The 25,943-nt window shown below is 38.1% G+C and overlaps 3 protein-coding genes across 3 annotated transcripts in view; 1 reads left to right on the forward strand and 2 right to left on the reverse strand.

Moving 5' to 3' along the window:
* The window catches only part of LOC149545811 (uncharacterized), a 22,433-nt gene extending 11,819 nt beyond the window's left edge, over nucleotides 1–10,614 (reverse strand). The window contains exons 1-3 of the mRNA XM_089793839.1: nucleotides 10,384–10,614; nucleotides 9,863–10,261; nucleotides 9,414–9,736 (exon numbers count right to left, since the gene is read on the reverse strand). Of these exons, the coding sequence (XP_089649965.1) occupies nucleotides 9,414–9,736; nucleotides 9,863–10,261; nucleotides 10,384–10,473 (812 nt within the window). The 5' untranslated portion in view covers nucleotides 10,474–10,614. The remainder of the gene's footprint in view (nucleotides 1–9,413; nucleotides 9,737–9,862; nucleotides 10,262–10,383) is intronic.
* LOC149545810 (DUF538 family protein (Protein of unknown function, DUF538)) overlaps nucleotides 1–25,943 on the forward strand; it is a 124,527-nt gene that overhangs the window by 88,061 nt on the left and 10,523 nt on the right. The gene's annotated exons all lie outside the window — the stretch shown is intronic.
* LOC149545812 (disease resistance protein Roq1-like) overlaps nucleotides 21,587–25,943 on the reverse strand; it is a 39,517-nt gene continuing 35,160 nt past the window's right edge. Inside the window, exon 7 of the mRNA XM_089793840.1 lies at nucleotides 21,587–21,741. Within this exon, the coding sequence (XP_089649966.1) occupies nucleotides 21,587–21,741 (155 nt within the window). The remainder of the gene's footprint in view (nucleotides 21,742–25,943) is intronic.

Raw genomic sequence — 25,943 nt, forward strand, 5'->3', positions numbered from 1 at the left:
TCCTATCTCTATATATATGTCCATAAGGACACTTCTTCTAAGAGGCATGCCTTATCATGTTTACACCTCTTCATACGTAACTCACACCCTTCATGATGACTTGATTTGTTATGGAAATCATGTATCTTTGTGGCTTGGTTCATTCACACTTCCCTAACTCTTCTGCGATATACTCATGAACGTATTGAATACTAGTCAGCGTTCATGACGAATAGGAAGAATATTGAGTCAATGTTCATAGTGATCTAGTAACTATAATACATTATTTTCATACCCCTATTAGAGTCAATACTACCAGTAGTCTATTATCCTCGATTAGTGCAGAGAAGAGTGTCTTATTACTGTTATATTTGGTAATGAAATCAACGCTTCTCCTTTAATTGGTCTTGTATCGAGTTAAGAATATTTCTCTGAACCATGGCTTCATTCATTATAATCTTGTGCACCCCAACGAGCTCAATAGAGTAGCTGTAATAACCTCAATAGGTTATAACTTCTTCAAACACCAAAAATCTTTATACTTCAGTTGTTTGACATTTCATCAAACACTTTGCAAGCAAGCTCTAATACCACTGTAATAAACCACCTCAAATCTGCTCTCAAAAATGTTGATGAAAGCTCAAGGAATTTCATCAAACAATTCACATGCAAGAGACGTATGACTGATATAGTATTTCAGCTAGCTTCAAATGACTTTTTCTTCAATTTGCATCAATGAGAATCTTGTGCTAGAAGACTACAATGGACTACACAATGACCTAACATGAGTGTGCTACTAATTTTGACAATATTCAATGCATATATATGATCTAAGCATGAGAAATGAACACCTACAGCCAACTGGCATTTTTACAAATAGTTGGTATGCAAACTAACTAGCTGATAAATAATGATATTAAATTGCTTAAATGACACCAGCAACTATTATCTTCTTAATTGCAATGAAAATTACAATGCTGATGAAATATGGCCAAGACTTTGGCATTTACATGGATTACAAATGATAATGTTGGTATAATGCACACTTACAGCTGAAAGCTTATAACACCCTAAAAAACAATACTAACAAAAGAACCTGGTTGTCGATGGCTGTAATAATTTCCTTCTTTGCTGCCCCTTCTGCTTTGCTTTTTTCGAACTGCTTTTTCGGCCTGCTTTTACGGTTCCGCTTTTTCCGCTTGCTTTTTCGATTCCGCTTTTTCCGCTTGCTTTTTCGATTCCGCTTTTTCCGCCTGCTTTTTCGGTTTCGCTTTTTCGGACTGCTTTTTCGTTTCTGCTTTTTCAGATTGCTACCCTGTTGAATCTCAAGACCATATCTTTCAATGGCGTCAAGATTTTCAGCTTGAAGGGATTTCGTCTTTCAAACTATTGAGACATAACCTCCAGAAAATTCTCCAATTTCTTTGATATTTCCAACCATGCTTAAAATAAGCTCTTCCACTTCTTTTATAGTGTTCTCACAAGAGCTCCATCCTTCGTTTTCTCAATGTGGGATAAAACATAACTCCCTTTATGTAACTTATGTCTCCAATGTGTTATAAAATAAAGGGAACTTTTTAAATTTAAATATTTTCCACAAACTATAGTTTATGCATTAATAAAGTTAAATATTTAAATTTAACTTTATAAAATAGCTTTATCAATGCAAAACAAATCTTATCAATGATAAACAAGTCTTCTTGCCGATTTCAAACAATTACCATCGACATACCACTGCTACTGGATGTCCACCCATGCCCAAGATGACTTACTATAAATAGTAAATATGCCCAAAGTTGCCTCAAAACCCCTCAGAAAGACCTGCAACTGAAACTATCTAGGCCAAATGGCCTCTAAGCCCCTTTAATGTCTTGGTTAGCCTATGAGACCGTGGGGAAATAGGCTAACGACAACATCATGCTATGAATGCTAAAAAGGGGACATTACAATCTGCCCTTCCCAAAATTGCTTGTTCCCAAGCAATGGCCGAACAACAACCCAATCAATCCTCCTGGATCCCAAATGTAGTCATGAACTATATTGTTGTCAGTCAACATAGGCTCCGGCAACAACCTGTGAAAATTAACCAAGAGGAATCCATAAATGAATCGTGAATCAGAGTGCAACTGAACTCCAAATCCACTACTGCCACAGTCAGGAACCCACGAGGCACAAACTCTCAAAATATTAGACCCCAAGTAGAGTAGATCACCCAAACTGTCAACATAATAAACACCATCCACACAACCCACCGTGTTATGTGAAATGCACACTCCAACTCTGCTACAATAGTGACCACTCCCACATGAAACTGCACCAAATACAGAGAATCCACACATTGTACATCTGCTGCAGTTAACACAACTCTGCAGATTACCGACCACTTTCTCATAACCATAACACCCATGCACTGCTGATGGTGAATAGTCATTACATGGTAGATAGCAAAAATGAGAGCCTAGTCCAAACTTGTCTGCCATCAACTCCTCAACACATGGATCAAAAGCAAACCGATGAAAATATCCTTTAGTATAATGTCGTTAAAAAGAACCAATCTCAGTCAAAGACTCATCCTGTAGACGTGATATGACCAACTGTGACTGATCATCAACTAAGTCAGAGGATGATATAGCCAAGAGTGCAGAATCAACAACAACATCACTAGTCTCTGTGCCCTCCAAGTCAAACATATCACAATGCTCAGCTGCAACGCCCAACTCAGTTGAACCTGCCTCCAGTGGAAATGGACCAAATATGCCAATAGTAGTGTCGTGGACAGATATATCCTCATCTCCACTACCTCTATCAACCTCGACCATGGACATCCGCGGATCACCAGACATCACAACTTGTGACTGTACAGAATCTGGTAAAGACTGCAGTCGCTCTAACTCCATGGTCACCTTAGCCAAATGAAACTCTGACTCCTCAAAAGCTAACTGTGTACTCTCAAGAATCTCAGAAGTCACCTCGAGCTGCTGAGTAAGCTCACTCACCTCATCTTCCTTGGCCAATAATGCTTCGTATGCTGTACTCCCCCACTCCATAAGATAATCTCTGTCGGCTACCAACTGCATATAATTCTGTCTCAGAATTCGAATAGCCTCCCATAAAGAGTGGATGTCTGTCAAGGAAAGATAATTGCCTCCCTGCTCATCACTAGTAGGAGAACCCCATCCATAAACTGCTAACAACTGACGAGCAACATCGAAATGCCTGCAAGCGATAGAAATGTCTCGCTCGCCAACTCTCAGCTGACTAGACACATGATTGTGCCGACTGGTCGAACTCCTACACTCTATCCCTGGTACATTTTCCAAAGGAGTAACCTCGTAATAGCTATCATCTGTAATACTCAGATCCTGGGACTCTTCTGTAAACTTTGTCATATCTGAGAGATCATCAACCCATTCCAACAAGAATGGTCGACTGGATATATGAACAATGCCCAACACAGGTGTGTAAAAACTAATTCCAGCATCAAACAAGTTGCTGGCATGGATGAGAACTAGACCTGGCAAACTACTAATCAAGTCCATGATGGTGCAATAGATACTACTACCAAGGAATCATAGATATCTCTGGTCAAAACGATCCCAAGTACTAAGATAAGGATCCCAACATCTAATCCATGAACAAAAACCAGCTGGCAATTCAAGTAAACTTCTCACCTGAGTAATGTGAACAATACCAACTGACTTCACACACTTGTCTATGATCTTTGAATCCGGAGTGTGAATGCTAGATGTACTCATATCATCATCAACATGTGAAGAAGCATCCAACTGTGCTTGATACTCACTTTCTGCAAAGTTCTGAATGCTCACTTTATGATCAACTGTACTATCGTCAAACATGATAGTATCCTCAACTGCTGTAACTTCATCCAGTCCAATTGTGCTGTAATCACTATTAGTGTCAATCACGCAAACCGGTGTGCTTGTGATATCACCTTCTGATGCAACTGGCTCAATCTGCACATCTGTAACCCCTTCTACCTGTGAAGATGATGCAGATAAACCATTACCTGAAGATGTGCTAATGTCTCCCTGTATCGAACCAGCATGTCTATTAAACTCCTCATACAAGTTTCTGCCTGTCATAGGGAAGGTACGATCCTTAGGCCTATCAAAACGTTCAATCAGTCTCTCCTTAAACTCCACATATGAGGTGATGTGTGCATGACCCATAGTGACCATACCATGATGCCACCACTCGTGTGCTAACCCATCTAGGTGAATTGCTGCATACTTAATAGCTTCTTCCTCAGGCATAGGGTTCATTTGAAAGTATGTGTCAAGCTTTTGAACCCAAGCTCTTACTGTAGACTTCCCCGAGCCATCATAATATGGTAACTAAAGTTTCCCTACTTTCTTCCGTAGCTCATAGCTCTGGTTCCTGTCATGTCCACATGGCATATGCTTCATCCGCACATCTATATACTCCCTAAAGGTAATTGCAGCAATAAAATCTGGACCTCCGGCTTCCCAATCTCTCCTCAGCTGGTCCTGTATATTAGTGATCTGGGGCTTTGGTACGGGCTGCTCTGGAGTTCTAGGAGGAAATGTGGGAACCATGGGCCTCGAATTCACTGTCCTAGTTTGCTGGGGTGCATGATCGAAATTGTTCCCAACTTGTTCGCCTCCATTATGTGTCCCATCTTGTTTATTCCCACTCTAGTTATTACCATTCTGATTATTTTCTCCACCCACATTAGCATTCAACCCCATTTGACAAGCCATCATCTGCATCATAAGCTCAAATCTCTGACTCTGTTCCTGTGCTCTTTGCTCTGCTGATTGCTGTCCCTGTGCTAAGGTGTCTAATAATTGTAAGAATCTTTTCTTTCCCTGATTTGGACCGGCATTCATTTTGTCAAACATTTTTCTCTCTATTTGGCTATTCCAAATTCCATATAAGACCATCACAGGATGGCAGGACTTATAGCTCTGATACCACTGTAATAACCCCAATAGGTTATAACTTCTTCAAACACCAAAAATCTTTATACTTCAGTTGTTTGACATTTCGGCAAACACTTTGCAAGCAAGCTCTAATACCACTGTAATAAGCCACCTCAAATCTGCTCTCAAAAATGTTGATGAAAGCTCAAGGAATTTCATCAAACAATTCACATGCAAGGGACGTATGACTGATATAGTATTTCAGCTAGCTTCAAATGACTTTTTCTTCAATTTGCATCAATGAGAATCTTGTGCTAGAAGACTACAATGGACTACACAATGACCTAACATGAGTGTGCTACTAATTTTGACAATATTCAGTGCGTATATATGATCTAAGCATGAGAAATGAACACCTACAGCCAACTGGCATTTTTACAAATAGTTGGTATGCAAACTAACTAGCTGATAAATAATGATATTAAATTGCTTAAATGACACCAGCAACTATTATCTTCTTAATTGCAATGAAAATTACAATGCTGATGAAATATGGCCAAGACTTTGGCATTTACATGGATTACAAATGATAATGTTGGTATAATGCACACTTACAGCTGAAAGCTTATAACACCCTAAAAAACAATACTAACAAAAGAACTTGGTTGTAGATGGCTGTAATAATTTCCTTCTATGCTGCCCCTTCTGCTTTGCTTTTTTTGAACTGCTTTTTCGGCCTACTTTTACGGTTCCGCTTTTTCCGCTTGCTTTTTCGATTCCGCTTTTTTCCGCTTGCTTTTTCGATTCCGCTTTTTCCGCCTGCTTTTTCGGTTCCACTTTTTCGGACTGCTTTTTCGGATTGCTACCCTGTTGAATCTCAAGACCATATCTTTCAATGGCGTCAAGATTTTCAGCTTGAAGGGATTTCGTTCTTCAAACTATTGAGACATAACCTCCAGAAAATTCTCCAATTTCTTTGATATTTCCAACCATGCTTAAAAGAAGCTCTTCCATTTCTTTTATAGTGTTCTCACAAGAGCTCCATCCTTCATTTTCTCAATGTGGGATAAAACATAACTCCCTTTATGTAACTTATGTCTCCAATGTGTTATAAAATAAAGGGGACTCTTTTAATTTAAATATTTCCCACAAACTATAGTCTATGCATTAATAAAGTTAAATATTGAAATTTAACTTTATAAAATAGCTTTATCAATGCAAAACAAATCTTATCAATGATAAACAAGTCTTCTTGCCGATTTTAAACAATTACCATCGACATACCGTTGCCACTGGATGTCCACCCATGCCCAAGATGACTTACTATAAATAGTAAGTATGCCCAAAGTTGCCTCAAAACCCCTCAGGAAGACCTGCAACTGAAACTATCTAGGCCAAATGGCCTCTAAGCCCCTTTAATGTCCTTGTTAGCCTACGAGACTGTGGGGAAATAGGCTAACGACAACATCATGCTATGAATGCTAAAAAGGGGACATTACAGTAGCATGTTATCCATCTTATTTGTTATCTTTTCCGTTGGAAAATAATCAAATTTCTGATCACATTTCTCGTTCTTCATATTTACTTAGTTTGGAGGGTTAACTCGATCTTTTATGTCTCTAGATTACAACTACTCTTCTTCCCATGGACTACGAAGAGTCTTCTTCTGTATTTTGATTGATATTATTAGCTATCCTATGAATAAGGTGTTATTTATTCATTATATATGTTTCTTACCTCATTAATATATGTATTATTCATATGCATCATATATATAAATGTTGAATTTATATATTATCTAATATCAGATAATATTTGATATATCATTTATCAAATATATAAATTAAATTTATAATAATAAAGTTATAATTATATCTTATTATTTATTTAATTGTTCAATTAACTTATTATTTTAAAATCTCATTAAGGAATAGAGGGGACATTATATAAGGCCAGTTGGATAGTGAGTTTAGTGGTCTTGCCCTGAAGCTGTTTGAACAGTGGGTCCTTCTGCCTTCTTGAACTCCTAATAGGGTTGGAATCTCCAAACAGGAATTGAAAGTCTCCTAATAGGGACTGATATATACTGATTGTATTTCATTGACTCCTAACATGGTCCATCCTCTTACAGGGAACTTATATATTAATGCAATATTTTGTGGGTACAATCCCCACCGGAGTTTTCCCTCTAATAAGGGGTTTCCCTAGTTAACAAATTTGGTGTTGTTGTGTATGGTTATCTTTTTGTGGTTGTTGCATCTATTGTTTACATGCTTTGGAATTAGTAAGGATATTGAGAGTTGTTTTAATTGCATAACTGATTCACACACCCACCCCCACGTAGTTTGCATAATTGATTCACCCAACCCTCCGATCCTCTCTTAGTTATCTTGGTGGACTTTACTTTCTAACATGTACGGGACTTGGAATCATTTCCTTGAATCAAGGTTGCATTGAAATCTTTTGTTCATCCACTCAATGATGAGGAGTCCCCACTAGCAGTTGAGGACAAGGGAAAATTAGTGGGGAAGTCTGATGATACTTCTAGAGAGGATCTAAGGAGGAGACAATTTTGCTATTGTTGCAAGGGGTCTTTTTCTAAAGGTCATACTTGTGCGTTGAGGCCAAAATGGCAATGAATCGTGGTATGTGTGTCTATACTGGTGTGGTTGGGGATGAGTCATCACAATAGCATGAGGATGATGATGGGGATGATCATAGTGGCAATAGAGTTTATGCTGTGATGAGTATTGTTGTGAGGTTTTCACACCATCGCCCCAAATTTTTTGGGGACTCCCTTTTTTGGGTAGGCCTTGGCAATTTTTGTGGTGTTGGAAATTTTTTTGGTTGCCTTAGAGCAAATTTGGGGTTGTCCAAAGCTTTTTAAATTGACTATTTTTTTATACCTTGGACGCCTTTGGGCTAGAAAGGGATTTGGTTATTTTTCACCCGGTGCAAAACTTGATTTTTTTGGAACATGTAATTTTGTCTTTAGGCAAAACAAAATTCAAAAACAACATTTTTTCGATGGTTAAAACGAATACCTGACAGGATAAAATTGGAAATTCTTGGACATAGATGGATTTTTGAAAATTTGAAATAATTGTATAAGCTTGAGCATTTTCAAAATGAATTTGTTAGATTCTAAGTTGCCGATTCGGGTTCGGGGACGGGTTCGGGTTCGGGGTTCGGTTCGTGGGTTCGGGCAATTTTTTTTTCCCCATTTGGGTTCGTGGGTGGGTTCGTTAGTGTGTGTGTGTGTATATATATATATATATATATATGCAAAAAAAATATAAACTCATATAGTTGTAAAAGTAAAACTAAGTCATTCCATAGTATGAATATATCAATGTTACTTGATTATTGATCAATGCCAAATGTCAAAGATAAACATTAAATACTCACTCATTAATCTATGCTAACGTTGTAAATAAAATCATACATTGAATTACTAAAATGCAAAATGGAATTTCAAAACATAGACCACTTCATCAGATTGATAGATAATAAATTATGACTTAATAAAGTTTGAAACTGTGAAACATAGTGATAAATCATAAATGACTCAATGAGTCAATGACAAATGTTTAAACATAGTTTATCAAAGATGCAAATGCCCTTCAAGGGTCAAATGGGTCATCAAAATATGAGGGATCAATGGCTTCATCCTCATCTATATCATTGACATTTTCCACATCATTGGAACCGATCTGGGCGAGCCGTTGTGGCCGAGCCATGCTGGCCGAGCCGTTCTGGCCGAGCCGATCTGGGTGAGCCGTTCTGGCCGAGCCATGCTGGCCGAGCCGATCTGGGCGAGCCGTTCTGGCCGAGCCGATCTGGCCGAGCTCCAAAAACGGTGTCGTGGATGGCTGTTTGGTCGCCTCTGTGCCAACTCGATCGGCACAACATTGGGAATGGTTCGACAGCGGTTGTCGTTCCAATGTGTCATCGGGATGTCTTGGAACGCGGCCTTCCAAGGGCGAGCTCGCGTCTAGCACTTGGATTGTGCTTCGTCACAAGTGAATGGGGAGATCTCTTTGTGAACGGCGGCATGGCGATTGCAAGAGAAAATTGACTTAGTAGTCGGAGCATTGGCCTCGGGCCATTGTGACGGCCTTGCAATTTCTCTATAATTGCAACCTATGTTTGCGCAGTAGCAGAGTTTGCATGTATGATTGGGCTTTGTTCTTGACGGTTCCAAGTACTCTCACCAAGGCTGGGCGAGCCATGCTGGCCGAGCCGATCTGGGCGAGCCATTCTGGCCGAGCCGATCTGGGCGAGCCGTTTTGGCCGAGCCATGCTGGCCGAGCCGATCTGGGCGAGCCGTTCTGGGCGAGCCGATCTGGGCGAGCCAATCTGGGCGAGCCGTTCTGGCCGAGCCATGCTGGCCGAGCCGATCTGGGCGAGCCGTTCTGGCCGAGCCATGCTGGCCGAGCCGTTCTGGCCGAGCCATGCTGGGCGAGCCGTTCTGGCCGAGCCGATCTGGCCGAGCTCCAAAAACGGTGTCGTGGATGGCTGTTTGGTCGCCTCTGTGCCAACTCGATCGGCACAACATTGGGAATGGTTCGACAGCATGCAGCCACATCCTCCTCCTCGTCCTCCTCAACATCTAGCAAGGCAATTCTAGATATATCTTGGACAGTCATATCCAAGTTAGAAGTCTCAGGTAGTACATCCCACAACTTCTCTGGTCCCTTCTTATATCCTGGATCCTTGTGTGATAAGAGGCGCCAGTTGTTGTGAATAAATACCAAGTCCTCTGCTTTCTTTGAACCCAACCGGTTACGCTTCACTGAGTGGATAAAGGAGTATGTACTCCAATTCCGCTCAGCAGCAGAAGAGCTTGCAACCTAGAGAGACAACCAACAAATTTTAAAAAATTAGCTAAGTAATTTTAAAATACAATAGGAATTTAAGAGTGCTAATTCGACAAGCTAAGTAGCCATAAGAAAAGGAAAAATAACTTAAATACATACTTGTGACAAGATCTTAATGGCAAGAGGTTGGAGGTACAGGTAACTTTCCCCATGTAAGTACCACCATCCAATGGCATCCAATTTACTTTGGTCATTGATTGCATCAGGCTCTGCATTTTTGCTTGAGACAAAATCAACAAACTCTCTCCTAAAATTTGATGCCACATCAGGATCACTAAAGAGCCTGTTAAGTGCCCTCTTATACCCAGCAGCAACTTCAGGATCTCTATATGGTGCCACTCTACCAGGAATCGCAAGTATCTCACTGCTATAATATCTAGGAGAAAGTGCATATGCCAAGAGGTGCAAAGGTGTAGTCATCTTGTTCCAACGATGTAGAACAATTTTCTCCACCTTAGTGTATAAGGTATCAGGATCCTGCTCTCTCCTCTGAATGACCTGGGATGTCAAATGATGTACATGTAAGTTATCTTGATGTAGTGTTAATAACTTAATTAAAATAAAAAATCAAAATCTCTCAATAAACAAGGATAAAGTATTGTATAAAAATTTAAACTTACTGATTTCATTCTTTCTAGCATAGAGTCCATGGCATCATATATGTTTCCCAAACAAGGCTCATCCGTGTCGGCATACCGAAGCATAGACATGATGGGCTCGGTGAGTTCTAATGCATATTCCACCCTATTCCAAAAATTATCACTCAAGATCAAATCCTTTACAGTTTTGGCCTTTTCTGTATCAGCTTACTTCCATCCACCCCATTTGTTGCTAATAACCATTTGACCCAATGCCTCTTTCACCCTCACATGTCGTCTAAGGACGATTGTGTGTGAAGCAAACCTTGTTTCAGCAACCTATTACCATGTTAATTCAAATTGTAAGTTAATATGATAAGTTGATAACACAAAAATTTAAAAATATGTATTAAATTTTGTAAAGTATGACACAAAAATTAATATGATAAATGAAGCTAAATAAAGTTTAAAATTTACTTTCAATAATTCCAAGCGGGAGAAAGTTCTGAAAATTGCTTGTGACATGGTGGTTTGTCACAAACATTTGGATCTGCTCACCCTCCTCATACACATTTTTCATCCATTCAATTTGGCTGCCCATTGTTTTCATCACCAAGTTCAAGGTGTGGACAGTGCATGGTGTCCAAAAGATATGCTCATATCGTGCTTCTACCAAAGCACCTGCAGCCTTACAAACTTTAGCATTGTCCGTTATTACTTGGACAACATTGTCAACTCCCACGGACTCTATGGATTCAATGAGAAGTTGGGCAATAAAATTTGCATCCTTTACTTGCCCTTCACAATCAACCGCCTTCAAAAACATTGCCCCCTTGGGGCAAACAGCAATCACATTTATTAAAGGACGGTTTTTGCAATCTTTCCATCCATCAGAGACAATGCTCACCCCCGTTTGGATCCAAGAATCTCTTATTGGTTTGAGGAGGTTTTCTACATTGTTTCTCTCCTTATGCAATATGGTGGTTCTCAACTTTTCATATCCACGGGATTGGTAACCATGAGGTGCATCATTTATTGCTTTCACCATCTCTCTCCAATAAGGGGATCTCACTAGATTGAATGAAACACCATTTGTAATGAGGCAACGCCCAACCTTTATGTCAGCAATTTCTCTCTTGTCATTTTCAAATGCCGTATCTAATGGGCCTCTCTTGCGGGATGCGGGTGTTTCTATTTCATCTTCATCCATAGATGGGGTAGGTAGGAAGGGATGTGGTTTACTAATTGTTTGAGAGGGTGGTGTTGGTGGTATTTGCTTTGACTTATCTTTTTTTACCTTTGACACTAACCTATCAGCCTCTTCTTGTTCTTTTAACATGCCTGCTATTTGAGGAGCTGACAACCCTTTTTTACCTCCCTCTGGGGGCCCCTCACACATGGAAATCCCTTGACCTGGTGGACCTATCAAATGATGTTTAACCCGGATATAGGAGCTTCTATATTGGTTTTGGCAAAAATTGCATTTCCATATATACCCTCCCCCACCAGCACATTGCTCAATTCTTGTTGTATACTTCCACAAAGGAGAGCCTTTATCAATTTTAAATCTTTGGGATCCCACCCCACCCACTGAACCCTGACTACTCATTCTTGGATTCTTGCAATCTATAAAAACAAATTTAAAAAAATATTTCAAAACTTATACAAAACTTGATAAAAATTTAGAACAATAAATATAAAAAATTTAAAAAACTAAAAACAAACTATGAAAGAAGCAAAAGGAAGGATCAAATGCATACCTGGAACACTCAACACTGATTATTTGAAGGATTTGAAACTCCACAAATAATCTCTACAACCTTCTCTTCAAACTTGCAAAATGGCCACACCAAAATGAGAGAGCAAAATGACAAAGCAAATGAGAGATTAGATGAATGAAATGCATCTAATAGGCTTTACTTTAGGGTTTGGCAAAAAAAATAATGAAAAAAATATTATTTTATTGCTTTTTTGGGCCACTTTTTGGCCCCACCTGCCGCGGGTCCGCCCGGGTCCGCGACCGGTCCGGGCAGGGTCCGCATTTTGGCTTGCGGGAGCACGGACCCGGGAGGGCCCGCAGGCCAAAATGCGGACCCTGCCCGGACCGGTCGCGGACCCGGGCTCGGATCCGGACCCGAATGAATCCGGACCCGGACCCGAGCTCCAGGGTGCGAATTCGGTAACTTAGGTTAGATTTAGTCATTTTGGAGAATCTTGGGTTTTTGGTGAAAAAGGAAATTTTTGATAGTGAAATTGAAATTGGAGTTCGAATTTTGATTGCTAGGAAAATGATTTATTTTGTTTAAAAATTGAAATTGCATTGCAAAACTGAAGTTGGATTAAATTGCAAAATTTCATTAAATTGGTTGAAATTTTGCCTAGAGGATTTTAGAAATGTTAAAGGAAGTTGGTAATTTGGAATTGAAAATTGATTTTGGCTTGCTAAATTCAATTCTAATGATACAACATTATTAAATGAAAATTTTGACATCTAGGCTTACCTTGTTTCTATTTTTTGCAATTTTTGATCAAAACTAGTAATTGAATGGGCTAATTTCACTATAAGGTTGAGTAATTTTAATGTTGCATTTAAATTTGGGGCCATTAATTAAAGGACTATCTTAATTTTGTTTTCCTTCCAGGCAGGTCGACCCACTCGGAGAGGCAAAAAGTTAAGTATAAGAGGGGCTTGTCCCCCTGCTTATTTTCTCATTCCTTTTTCGTCCTCCCCCTTGGATGTGCAATTTTCTTCTAAGGGAGGCGAATTTTGGGACAGATTTTTCCATTTATTGGCGGCATTTTTCTCCTTGTTTGGGCAAATTTCTACTCTAGGACGATTTTTGGAGCAGATCCGATTTTTTCCAGCTTTGGCGATTTTTTTGGGGTCTGATTTCTTCATCTTTGGCAGTGATTTCTCCTTCTAGAATTTGGCAATTTTATTTGGTGAAAGGACAATGTGATTTAAGGTCTGATTTTTGGCAAGTGTGGGCAATTTCAAGGAAGTTGAAATTCTGATTTTTGCTAGGGAATCACATTTTGAAGTGGGATTGAAATGTCCGAGATCTGATCTGAATGTGAAGAGGGCCCAATTATTGGTAAAGACAGATTTAAGGTAAAATTGTATTCATTTTTAGAGGTGAAGATTGGTTTTAAAGAGGGATTCTATTCCTTGTTCTTGTTTGGTTCGTTTCCCTTATCTTCTTCTTGCACTCATCATCCACCACTTCATTATTTACATTGATAGGCTGAAGTTGGGAGATATACATGTAGATTTCATGATAGGACACTTGGAGAGGTAGAAATAAGTTAGACCACTCTAGGATTGAAGTTCGGAGATATAAGTGTAGTCCATCCTAAGGTAACGAAGAGGCAAAAACTTTGGTATAAGAGGGGCTTCCCCCCTCTTATTTCCTCATTCCTTTTGCCTCCTCCTTGGATTTGCGATTTTCTTCTAAGGGAAGTGAATTTTAGACTTGGGCGATTTTGGGGCAGAGTTTCCATTTCTTGGCGGCATTTTTCTCCTTCTTGTTTGGGCGGATTTTTGCCCTAGGGCAATTTTTGGAGCAAATCTGATTTTTTTTCCAGCTTGGGCAATTTTTTTGAATTCTGATTTCTCCATCTTTGGCAGCAATTTCTCCTTCCAGATTTAGGCGATTTTATTTGGTGAAAGGACAATGTGATTCAAGGTTTGATTTAGTGGCATGGACAAATTTTGCAAGGTTGGTGAATTTTGATTTTTTGCCATGGCATCATTATTTGCAAGGAGGATTGAAATTTTTGAGATCTGATCCAAACTTGAAGAGGGCTCGGTTATTGGTAAAGATAGATTTAAGGTAAAATTCTATTCATTTTTAGAGGTGAAGATTGGTTTTAAAGACAAATTCTATTCCTTGTTCTTGTTTGGTTCGTTTCCCTTATTTTCTTCTCGCACTCATCATTCACCACTTCATCAGTCCATTGATAGGCTGAAGTTAGGAGATATAAGTGTAGATTTCATGATAGGACATTTGGAGAGATAGAAATAAGCTAGACCATCGTAGGCTGAAGTTGGGAGATATAAGTGTAGTCCATCCTAAGGTAACAAAGATGAAAAAATAAGTGGTAGTCCCACCCCTAGGAAAGAAGTTTGGAGATTGATAAGTGTAGAGATAGGACTTGGAGAGGCAAAAATAAGGTAGATTTCATTGATAGAAAGAAGGTTGGAGAGTGACAAGTGTAGTCCATATCATTTAGAACGAAGGGGCAAAAATAAGTGTTTAGGATGGTAGATGTTAGTGCAAGCAAGAACTCAAAGGGAACAAATACCATAAAAAACAAAGAAGACATGATGCCTAAGACCACCTTCTTCTCGAAAGTGAGGCAAATAAGTGAGACCAATATTAGTACAATGAACATAATATAGTTGAAGGACAGATTGAAGGAAGGACAATCCCCCATGGTGAAGAAGATCTACAAGAGTGGAATTGTACATGCGGCAGCTTTCCCTCCTACGTTGCCTTGTTCGGAATTGGTAATGGAGTGTGCATCCCGATTTGATATTGTTACCAAGTCCATCATCTTTGATGAAGGGAAGAGAGTGTTGGCTAACATCAGTGAACAAGTGGTCAAAGAACTATTTAATATTCCCTAGCATAGAGGCATGACGGTGGTAATGATGGATCAAACAACCAAGTTCTTTCAGGGTAACCAGGAGGCTTACTTCATTCATCTAAAGCAGAGTTGGTTATATGAAGGCAAGAAGGGAGTTACCAGGTCATCAAAGCTCACCGAGTCAGATTTCAAATCGGAGTACGGTGACCTTATTGTGCTTCTCAGTGGAATCATGGGCGTGGCTCAAGGTATGCAATTCGAAAATTGGATGTACTACTTTATTGATGAAATTGAAAATGGAAAGAGAAGATTTGATTGGGCTAGAATCATAAGTGAAAACTTAGAGTTGCAACTTAGGACGGTGCAAAATCAAAAGCAATTCTAGATGGGATCCTATGTTTTTTATTTGATTGCAAGACTATAAGAAAATCCTGGACTTAAGGCCTTAGGAGTGATTGGCAATGAGCCAGGGCAATGTTTGGTGCATGAGTGCTATCCATAGCTTCATTTGCATAACACCAAAGATTATAAGATGTTTTATGATGCCTTTTCCATGAAGATGGTAAGAATATTACAAGGGACACCTGCTAGAAGGCTCTCAATAGAAGTGGAAGTAAAAGTTAAGAAATATGAGAGTTGGTTCATCCAATCTCCACAATTACATACATTAGAGTGTCAAGAAGTACAATTTGTCCCAAGAGACTTCCAAGGTACACCCACCCTACAAGACAGTTTTGATGGAGTTGGCTAGGTAACTTGAGCATTATGAATAAATGATGAAAGTTAAAGGTGAGACAGGGATTACCTTCTCATTCGGAATAGGCAATGATACTTGCCCTAATCCTGTCGCCTTTGTAGCTACCAAGAAAGAATTAGAGCGATATCATTTAGGATGGTATAGAGCAAGACTGGGATTCGATCCTAATGATCTTATCAAGGCATCTCACAAAAACACATTCAAACATATTACTACTATCGCAGATTTTTGGGCCAATGCATAGGATGACTCTCATGAGAGGAAGCTAGCTTTCTCAAGATTGTTAGTGGGCATGATGAGAGCAATCAGATGGAGAGGCCTTGATATTCCCGATCAACTGGAAGATGATGAAAATGTGCTAAGAGAAGATTATGACATAGTGGATGGAACATAATTTGGTCCAGTGGATTGGGATGATCATTAGGATCCTTCCTTAGAGGCAGTTACAAGGATAGTCGATCTACACACTGAGTCGTGGCACAATGAGAAGTTAAGACAATTACAAAGTCGGAAGGTACGCCTTGCTTTTGGGAAGAAGAAACAAGAGGAAAGTCCAACGGAGTCAGTCGGACAGAAAGGTGAAGGTAGTATCCAACAACAAAGAGTAGTTAAGAGCAAGAAGAGAAATTTGGAGGTTGAGAAAAGTAAAGAACATCAGGAGCCTCTAGCGAAGAGATGGAATGAATGCAACACTGTCAAGAGAGAGCATAATTGAGGCTAGAGGCCAAGCGGATAATACAAGTGGACAAGGGGCCACAATAGAGGTGAGCTTTGATTTGGAATCAAGTGGGTATAGTGATAGTACCGAGTACTCTCTTGGAGAAGCAACATGGAGATGATGTGACAGTCACTAGTGAAGAAGAGGATAGGCCAATAGATATTGAGGAAATAAGCCAGGCGCCTAAGGTTGTTCGTGATGCTTTGCTAGTCGAATCGAATCCAGATTTGGGGAGATGCACTGCACCAGTATACTTAAGGCAAATGCTTATGCCAAGAGGCGATGTGATGATTGTTCGAACAGTTGAAGATATTTAAGGGTTAGTGGAAAAGGAGGATAACGAAAAACAGAAACAAATTGCAAAAACGGTGGCAAAGGTAATCCGTAGCGATGATGAGGGTCACTAAAAAGTTCAAATTGCTATACCAAAGCTTAGCAAGGCAGTGGATGAGATTGTAGCCCAGGAGTATGAGATAGTAGAGCATAACTTAGGAAGAATCACAAATGACATAGAATGTGGGGAGATCCAGGAAGGCATGGTTTCAATTAGAGAATAATTGAGGAAGGCAAATGAGAGGATTGTTAAGTTGGAGGTTGAAAACAAGTATTGGAGAGATTGCCAGCCTATACAACAGTTGCACTAGGCAGCCCTTCCTCAAGACAGCGGGAGCAACATAGAAGAGATATCGGCTCAGCTGCACGAAGTCAAAGATTGGATCAATGATATAATTCAAGATGGGCGAAATTTCTTGCCTTCCTTTATCTTGACATTCAGGTCATTGGTGGTTATTAGAGACAAATTCAAGACATTTGAAGGGGAGTGGAAGGATTTCCTTCCAGTCAAGGACTTAGCCATTCCCAGGCTATAGGCATTTATTGAGCTAGTAGAGAGATATTTGGAGAGAAACAAGTTGGTAGATGAAGGAGGAGTGAGTATGGTGGAGTCTTGGTTTGTTGCCTTGACCATCAGATTGAGGATATTTGAAGAGATACAGAACAAGTTTACATTGCATAGCCTAGGCGTTGACACTTCCATTTCAACCATGATGAGCGATGTTGGGGCTGCACTTGATTTTGAAGTTATTAAAGAGGAGAACGTCAATGAGACAAAATTTGGATCAAGATTGGATGAGTTGGGGAAGGTTGCCATCAAGAAAAAACATTTGGGCACCCTTGCCTCCCTTAGTGCCTTTATCGGATATGCGAAAGAGTATGAGAAGGATCATGAGAAGACACTACAAGCAGCGAGCAACATGATGAATTCAGCTGAGTTCAAGATGAAGCACACGCTTTGCCCTCCCATGAAGGAAGTCAATGATAGGCTAGCCAAGTTCATTACCTTGGCTAAAAAGATGAAAGAAAAGGGTAGAATTATATTAGATCATTTGATGTAAGCCCAAGTGGCAATTTCTCCTTTCTTTTGGGGAGGATTGGTGTCTGATTTTGATTGGCTACCATTTTGGTGCCTTCTCAGTGGTTACCACTTTTCCCTTTTTTTATTGGTCTATTGATGAGGTGGTGTCTTCTCATTGGCCGATGGAGTGGCAACCCTAATTAGGGTTTCTGGGATCCAGTATGGATCATTGATTTTTGCCTCTTAATCTCTACCGTTGGTTGTAATTTTGGCCCCTATAAGGCCATTTGCTCTCATTTGTAGAGGGTTGAAGAAAATTGCTTCTCTTTATTTTTGTTGTGATTTGCATGGTGATTAAGAACACTTGGTGTTATTGCATAGTTTCTGCTTCCGATAGTTAGAGTTAATTTCCATTGAAGTTGTTAAAGTAGATTTTATTTCAAGAAAGTTGTTAAGAGTAAGAGTAGATGGATAGTTGCATGTTAATATTAGTGGATGTTTGATAGGGATCTATAAACTAGGCTACTAGCATCCTAGCGGCTGGTTAGGAAGCCTTGTATGGTAATCTAGTCTTTTTCCTTTGAATCATTGCATCTATGGAGGTAGTGTTGTTGGTAAGCTTTCATTAGATTTGATCTCCGTTCATTTGCTAATTTTTGTATTCATAGGATTAGAAGTAAAGCAACAAGTAGTGTAGTAGTTAGAGTTCAATCGAGAAAAAAGTTAGGAAGGCATAAGTCATTTGAGCATGCGCCCTTCATCATCCTCACCATCAACATTATTTGGCGCTCATATGCTTTACAAAGCCAGACATCATCATCATCACAACGAGAGTTCGACGATCCTTGAATCAACAACGTAAGGCCACCTACGTGATTAACCAATAAATCACATTAATATAACCGAGTTAGTATCTACAGGCGTAAAGAACATTGGAGTTTTTCTCATGTCTTCATGAGTATTTACTTTTCAAGAGAGGGTTGAGTGTTTGATATTCCGTATCAAGTATACATTTCCTATATGTTACGTAGTGGTACAAAACTGACATCAACAAGTATATAGTCTTGTTTTTGACTCACATGTGTAGGATTTGCATCGGGTGCAAAGTTGGTCTGTGCATAAGTTGGATTGTCTCTAGGATGATTGGGCAGGTACAATGAAGGAGAGTGTGTTGAGATCTCCTATGGATTTGTTTGCTAGTGATGTTCCAACTTCTACGTCATCAATGTAGGAGTTCGGTGCTATGTTATAGGTCATGTTATTGGTTTTGATGATGGTACTGGCATGCAATTAGTTCAGTGATGATAGGAATGTCATATGCTTCTTATGGGATCCTAGTGGAGGTTTTAGTGAGATGCCTGATTGCTTGAGGACAAGCAATCTCAAAGAGGGAGAATTGTAATGTCCCCATTTTTCAGCCAGATTTTATGGATAATTGAGTCAGTTCATTATAGAGACCCTCGTGAGGTGACAGGGTGATTAGGGGGCTTCACTTGTGGACTTACTATTTTTAGTAAGTCTATTTTTGGTAGTTGCCATTTTTGGCAGTGCCATAGGTGGCTCTGGTAGTTGGTTGTCACCTACAATAGATGTGATTATTAATTGCGTGAGCTCTTATTTATTAATTAATTATCAAAGTCACATTATTATGATAATGTCATTAAGAGATATTACTGAATGTGTTCTGTTGGAAAGTTTCAAGAGTTGAGTTCGTTTGGGAAATTCTGCAGTTTCTGAAGTCGAGTTCTTTTGGGAAACTTTTGGCATTAAGGATTATAAATACGAGCTCATTTTATTGTAAAAAATATCCGATTGATTATTATTTGCTTTAGTGAACTTGTGACTTTTCTGAGTTATTGGATTTTGTGCCTTTGCTGAAGTATAAAGGTTTGAAGTTGATCATTCTTCCATAGCTGAGGTATTGTGGATTTCTGAGAATTTGTTTGTCTTCCTATTGTTCTTACTGTTGTTGGAAAGCATTAATTATTATCATCTTGATATCTGGGTGAGGGTTTTTTGGAATTCTGGAAATTCTTTTGATTTGTATTCCTAACTGTTGCTGAGGTATAACAATTGGAGATTGCTTCTCTTCTATGGTGACTGTAATTGAGAAGGCGACTGGTGTAAGATTCTGATTTAGTATTGTAAGCCATTTGAGAGGGACAATTGCATAATCATAGTTGTGAGTACCAGCGATTTTCAAATTGGTGATCAGAGTGTTATTGGAGGCTGTCGTTCACTGATTTATGGGCAGCATTTGTTGTCATTGGGGACACCTGTGATCGAATATGGATACCTGCATTCATCACAAATCTTGCAAATCACTTTGGAGGCCGAACCAAGGGAATTGAAGGCCTCGTGAAGCAATCTGAACATGTATACAACTCACAATGGCAATCTCTTGTCTGTCCTGTGCTGTGATTAAGACTGTAGGGGCTGTGTTTGGATTTTAGAGGGCCCGCGTGTTGATTTGCGGGAACCGTTTAGAGGCCATTGATTCATTCAATTTGCTAAACGTGGGTTATAGAGGAGATTGTTTTTTTTCCACTAGGAGCTCGATTGATTAAAACATTGCTTCGTTGGGTCTGCACATTATCTAAGTCTTTATGTTTTTTGTATTTAACCATGTAATAGCAGATAGCACTGATAGTTATGTAAAAACTCAGAATTGAGCAATTAAGAGGTTGTTAGTTCTTGAAAATAATTTCATTTGTAAAAAAGTGAATAAACCCAAAATACCAAAATTTGTTAACACAACATAAAAGAAATATATTGCTTCATCAGCATCTCAGCTCAAAAGAGTTAAGGGTCTTCCAGTGGTATGAGATCATGGCCGTCGAGTGTTTGACAAAATGTCAAAACTCTAATTAGCAGAGGAAATTGGTGTTAATCTAAGCTATAACCAGGCGGGGTTATTACATCAAGTATTCTCAGTTACATGTTGCTGATTCAATTCTTATCCTATGCTTGGTTGCAATTATATTGTAATGGTAATGCTGTTGTTTTATTCCTTCACTTCTGTATGTAGAGACGACTATCAATTATGTCAACTCTTTTTTTTCCAACTTGGTTCCTTTTAGCAGTTGGTGTTTATGGCTCTACATGTCATGTAGATAACTCATCATTGTGTATTTGCCACCTCCCAACTTTAATGAAATTTCAAACAAGTGTCACTAATCATCCAACCCATGTGGAATTGTTGTTCGTGACATATGGACTGTTTTTAGTGGTTGCATGGATGTGGCATTGCTTGAGGATCCCTGTCATTGTCTTGTGTTACTTGTAAAGAGCCCTGTTGGCTCTCAATCAATCTATGCTGAAGAACTATTTTTTTTTGGAAAGTTTAATTTTTTAAGTTTTTGCAATATGTGATTTTTTGTTTTTTCATAATATAGAAATAACAATGTACTAAGTCTGGGATTGCTGCAAATGTATTGGGCCTTTAAGGTATGTATTTTTCAAATGCAACAATCTATCTGGCATTTATATTGAGAATGAGGTAAGGAGAGAGACCTTCTGATATTGGCTTCATTCATATACTAGAGAAAGTGAATGAAATGGCTATCTAATATAACTATACCCAAAACAAATGGAGACTTGGGAATTTCTTGATGGAGAGGCATGTCAAACAGAAAATTACAGATTGCTATAGAAATAAAACCCTGATATTCTCTCTCTTTACTCTGAAAATGTCATTGAAAACCCCAACTAAACCCTCCAATCATGGTGACTTCAGCAGTATTCGTATACAGATATACAATCACGGCAAGTATGGAGTTATGGAAATAAAAGAAATGAAGAAGTGATGTGAACTTTCTATAGGAAACTAATGAGTTTTTTTTGCAGAAAATGACAGAGTTCCATTAATGTTTTGAAATAGCCAGAAATACTCACTGTTTTTGCAAAATGCTGTAGAAAAGGTAGAAATTAAACCACGAAATTGCTTGTGAAGCTCCAGCAAACCCTCCTGTGGTGGCGAGCCTGAACAGAAGTCACAAATTCAACAGCAGAAAATGATCTGCTATTTGAGCCAACAAATACCCAGAAAGTGCCAGTTTGAGCTCCATAAAATCCATCAAAACACCATGGCTGTGTCTAGGAACAAAGCTTCAGCCAAGAAGATGCCCAGAAATGGCTCAAAACTACATAAAAATCCATCTATTCTTCCTTCCATGGCGGCTAGGGTCTGTATTCCCAGCAGAGTGCATGTTTTTTTGCGAAGTCACAAGTGCAAAATGAATTCTTTTGGGTTGTTTTCTTAGGGTAGTCATGCTTTAGAAACTTTGTGAACTTTTGGAAACTGTAAATTTATTTTCCAAAAGTATCTTGATTGCTCACACCCGTGGATCACCCCATTCTATGCCAAATTTGGCGATTTAAAATATGCCAAGTTTAAAAAAAAAAATGCCTTAGTAATAGTGCCTAGGATATTTCATTAGATTTTTTTTTTAAAGTATGTTAATGTTTATGCTATTGTGTCACAATCTGTTATAACATCTATAATTTATCATTTAATTAATTACATCAAAATATTAGTAAGTGTGTTTATGAAGAGCACATGATTATATTGAGAAGCGGGGGAGGGGGTGAATCAGTATAACAAGAACTTTTGCAATTTAAAACTTTAATCATCACAATAACTTCAAATGCTGAAATAAACAACTATGCACATGAATACAATAATACAATTTTATGCAGAAACCCAATGCAGAAGAAAACCACGACAAATTAATTGCTTCTATAAATTTAATCTTTTACAAAATTTTGTAGGCTCTGATGGAGCCGAAATTTTATAAATTAGGACCTCCATTTCTCTACGCACTTTCACTTTCTCTCATTGTAGTGACGATTTGAATCCATATCCCATTTTTTGATCATTGTGAAGCACAATATGTTTGAAATTGAAACAAGATTCCTGACTTTTCTTACAAAAGCATACAAGGATATGTTTAAATCAATTTAGAGGCAGATGATTCCAGAATTGTTGAAATGTTATCTTTCCTAGTGGAAGCAAGGCTAGTTTCATGTGGAAATGAAAAATCTTAACGACATGCCATTTGTTTCATGGATCATTCTCAGAGTGTAGGAGCAGCTTAATTAGATGCAAACTTATCATTATTTTCCTAGGAAAGATGAAAGTTGTTCAGTGACTAATTTAGAGACATCTCATGAGAAATGTGAAATACATTAATATATTGGGAGGTCTGGTAAGGACCAAATCAAGAAGAGCGATGCACAAATTGACTTCGGGCATAAGTATTACAGATATGATGGTGATTTACACACCTTGCATATGAGGATACCACGACAAATGGAGAGGTATTTGCAGAGTAAACACATGTTTACATAGGTGGTATCCGTAGTATGGAAATAAGATTTATGAATTAAATCACATCAAATCAACCAGATATATGGTTTAGTTACCTTTGCATATTAAGACATCATATTAAATTTGCATAAGAACAAGAGACATTTGAAACTAATATTTATTATTATGGAGCAACAAAATTCTGGAATGTTTTGCTTAGGAAATGATTATAAAGGATGCGAGGCATTGAAGACAATCGGAAACTGAGACGAAACATTTGAAGTTAGAAGTGATCCCTGTGCAATACCCATGAAAGGGGAAGTTTGATAGATTAAGGTTTTCTTTTGCAAATGATATGGAAGCTGATGAGGATAGTCGAACACTGGAAGTTGAGTATTCATGTTCGTAGAGAAGACTCCATTGATGGTACTTGTATATTGTAGAGAATTCACCTGATACAAGTCTACAACAAATACCCAAATGAGAATCACATTGAAATAACAGTCATACACTTACAACAATGGAACATTACCAATATGGACTCCTAAATCATTGACTATCCACCATTGATTTCAATCTTATGTGATAGTTAATGTTTGTTACGTTTTTAAATTTAGTTGCAGGCTCTAAAGAGGAAAATCGAAGATCGGTTATATACACAAAGATGTGCCAAGTCACGGGAGATGAAAGACCTCTGTTGGCGGTGAGACTTCATGATGCCCGATGATTGAATAATGTTTATATAACACTCGCAGAAGATGAGGAATTTACGCACAGATGGAGTTTAAGTCCCTGTGTGAGAGTTTTTGAATTAAGTTTTGTTACCATGTAAATTCCTAGTTGCATTTAGCCAAAGTCATGTCAAGAGTTTAATAAATGGTTAGTTATTTGTTTTGAAAAGGTGTGGTGCTTGGAAAAGTAGCCGACACCCTTCAACCTCTATAAGTATAACATAAAAATGAAAGATATACAATTTCCAATTTTTTTTACATACTCAAGTAATATATGCACATTTGATATATTATGTTCTTCTATTGGCGAAGATTGAATGATTGAACTAAGCCCGTGGATATTGGATCGTTGGATAAAATTTTATGCTATTCTGAATAATTTGTTGTGGATGGATCATCTGTAAGGAGTGTCTCTATTGCAAATTTTATTTCCAACATTATTTCTAAGCATAATTATTTATTTTAAATTTTAGAGTTGAAATATTATTAAATTGTGCCCTTTATAATTTATTTTGAATTTTATAAATAATTTATATGATAGATAAGTGGAGAGAATCATTGATAGCATTTTTAGATTTGATTCACATAGATATTGTGAAATTTTTTATTGTTTCCATATCTACAACTAGTTTAAAATTGCGCCCTTATATTTGATATGTCACATCTTGATTACTAAATTGTTTATATTTTAAGCACATTAGACTTTATAAAGTTGTACGTTTCAACTTATAATATTGATTCTATTTGCCCATTTAATTAGGCATTGGTCTTTATATTATTCATAATTCATAATCCACATGCTAGCAATTTCATATTTTTTCCTTTGAAGAATTAATATATTCATTTGTTGCATTAATCTATACTTATTCTAAAAACATTCATATATTTATCAATTATTATCAATTCATAATTTGCAAGTTTAAAGGCTTTCTATAATTCTTGCCATTTGGGAAGCTTTCATTACATTTGCATTCTAACCAATTTGCTATAAGTGATTTGTTCAGGATCAGGTGCACGCGCCTTGGCCTTGCAAAGCCAAAGGTGCAAAAGACTTAGATTGAATTGAGCGGTCTTGTCAAGTTGGTCATAATTGGTTGGTATCCCAACATCGAGTTGGCAAGACTCGTAGGATTCCAATCTGCGATTTTGGGAACCAACAAGCTCCAACCTACAAGAGGCTCCAACCTCCAATTTTACAAGCACCAACCTGTTGGAAGTTGCACCTCCCACAATTTGCGTGCTCCGACCCACTGGAAGCACCTACGCCCACTTCTGATATTACATCTGAACTTCCACCTTTACATAGTTGCTTTCTCAACCTGATGATGGATATGATATGTTCTCCAATCTGCAAATATAATTTTCCTTTTGTGTCAGCCTTTGATTCTGCAAATGTTAGCTCTTCCTCTTCCTCTATATTATGGTAAATATATATCTGATTAAGAAAAATTGCAATATATATATTTCTTATTATATTCCTTTATTTCTCATCTATCTGTTGACATTCTTTTGCAAGTAACCCTTTTCATCTTATATATCTTCTTGGTAGGGGGAATGCGACTTTTCAAATGAGTTACGTCTCGTATACATAATCTTAATTAAGAGATTATAATTTATTGATTGTACTATAATATTTCGGTAGTTTATACCAAAGTAATGAGAATCGAAATCGGATTAGAATTGACAAGGCCAAATCAAATCGTGAATCGGCCACAAATTGGTCACGAATTGGCAAGTTTAAAAAACCTTTGAAATTTAGAGATTATAACAATTTATAACTTATTTCATACACCCTTTATCGAATATAACTTAAACACACTATAACATCACCAAAGAGAAGTTAACATACATAAACATGGAACATAAATGATAAATCCGTCACACACGTAATTATGTTAACATAAAATGTAAATTGTAGGTTGTAGCTGAGTTGCTAAAGTAAATAGAAATCATAGGATCATAATGATTCAAATCATAAAATGTATGTAAGATGAAGATCCATAAGACATCAAATCATAAATGTATGTAAGAATGTAAGATGGAGATCCATGAAACGTATGTATGTAGGATGAAGATGCATGAAGATCCATGAAACATATGTATGTAAGAATCTAAGATGAAGATCCATAAGACATCAAATCATA

This window comes from Cupressus sempervirens, chromosome 7, assembly GCF_028749045.1.
Source record: "Cupressus sempervirens isolate cs-2001-9-10 chromosome 7, ASM2874904v1, whole genome shotgun sequence".
NCBI lineage: Eukaryota > Viridiplantae > Streptophyta > Pinopsida > Cupressales > Cupressaceae > Cupressus > Cupressus sempervirens.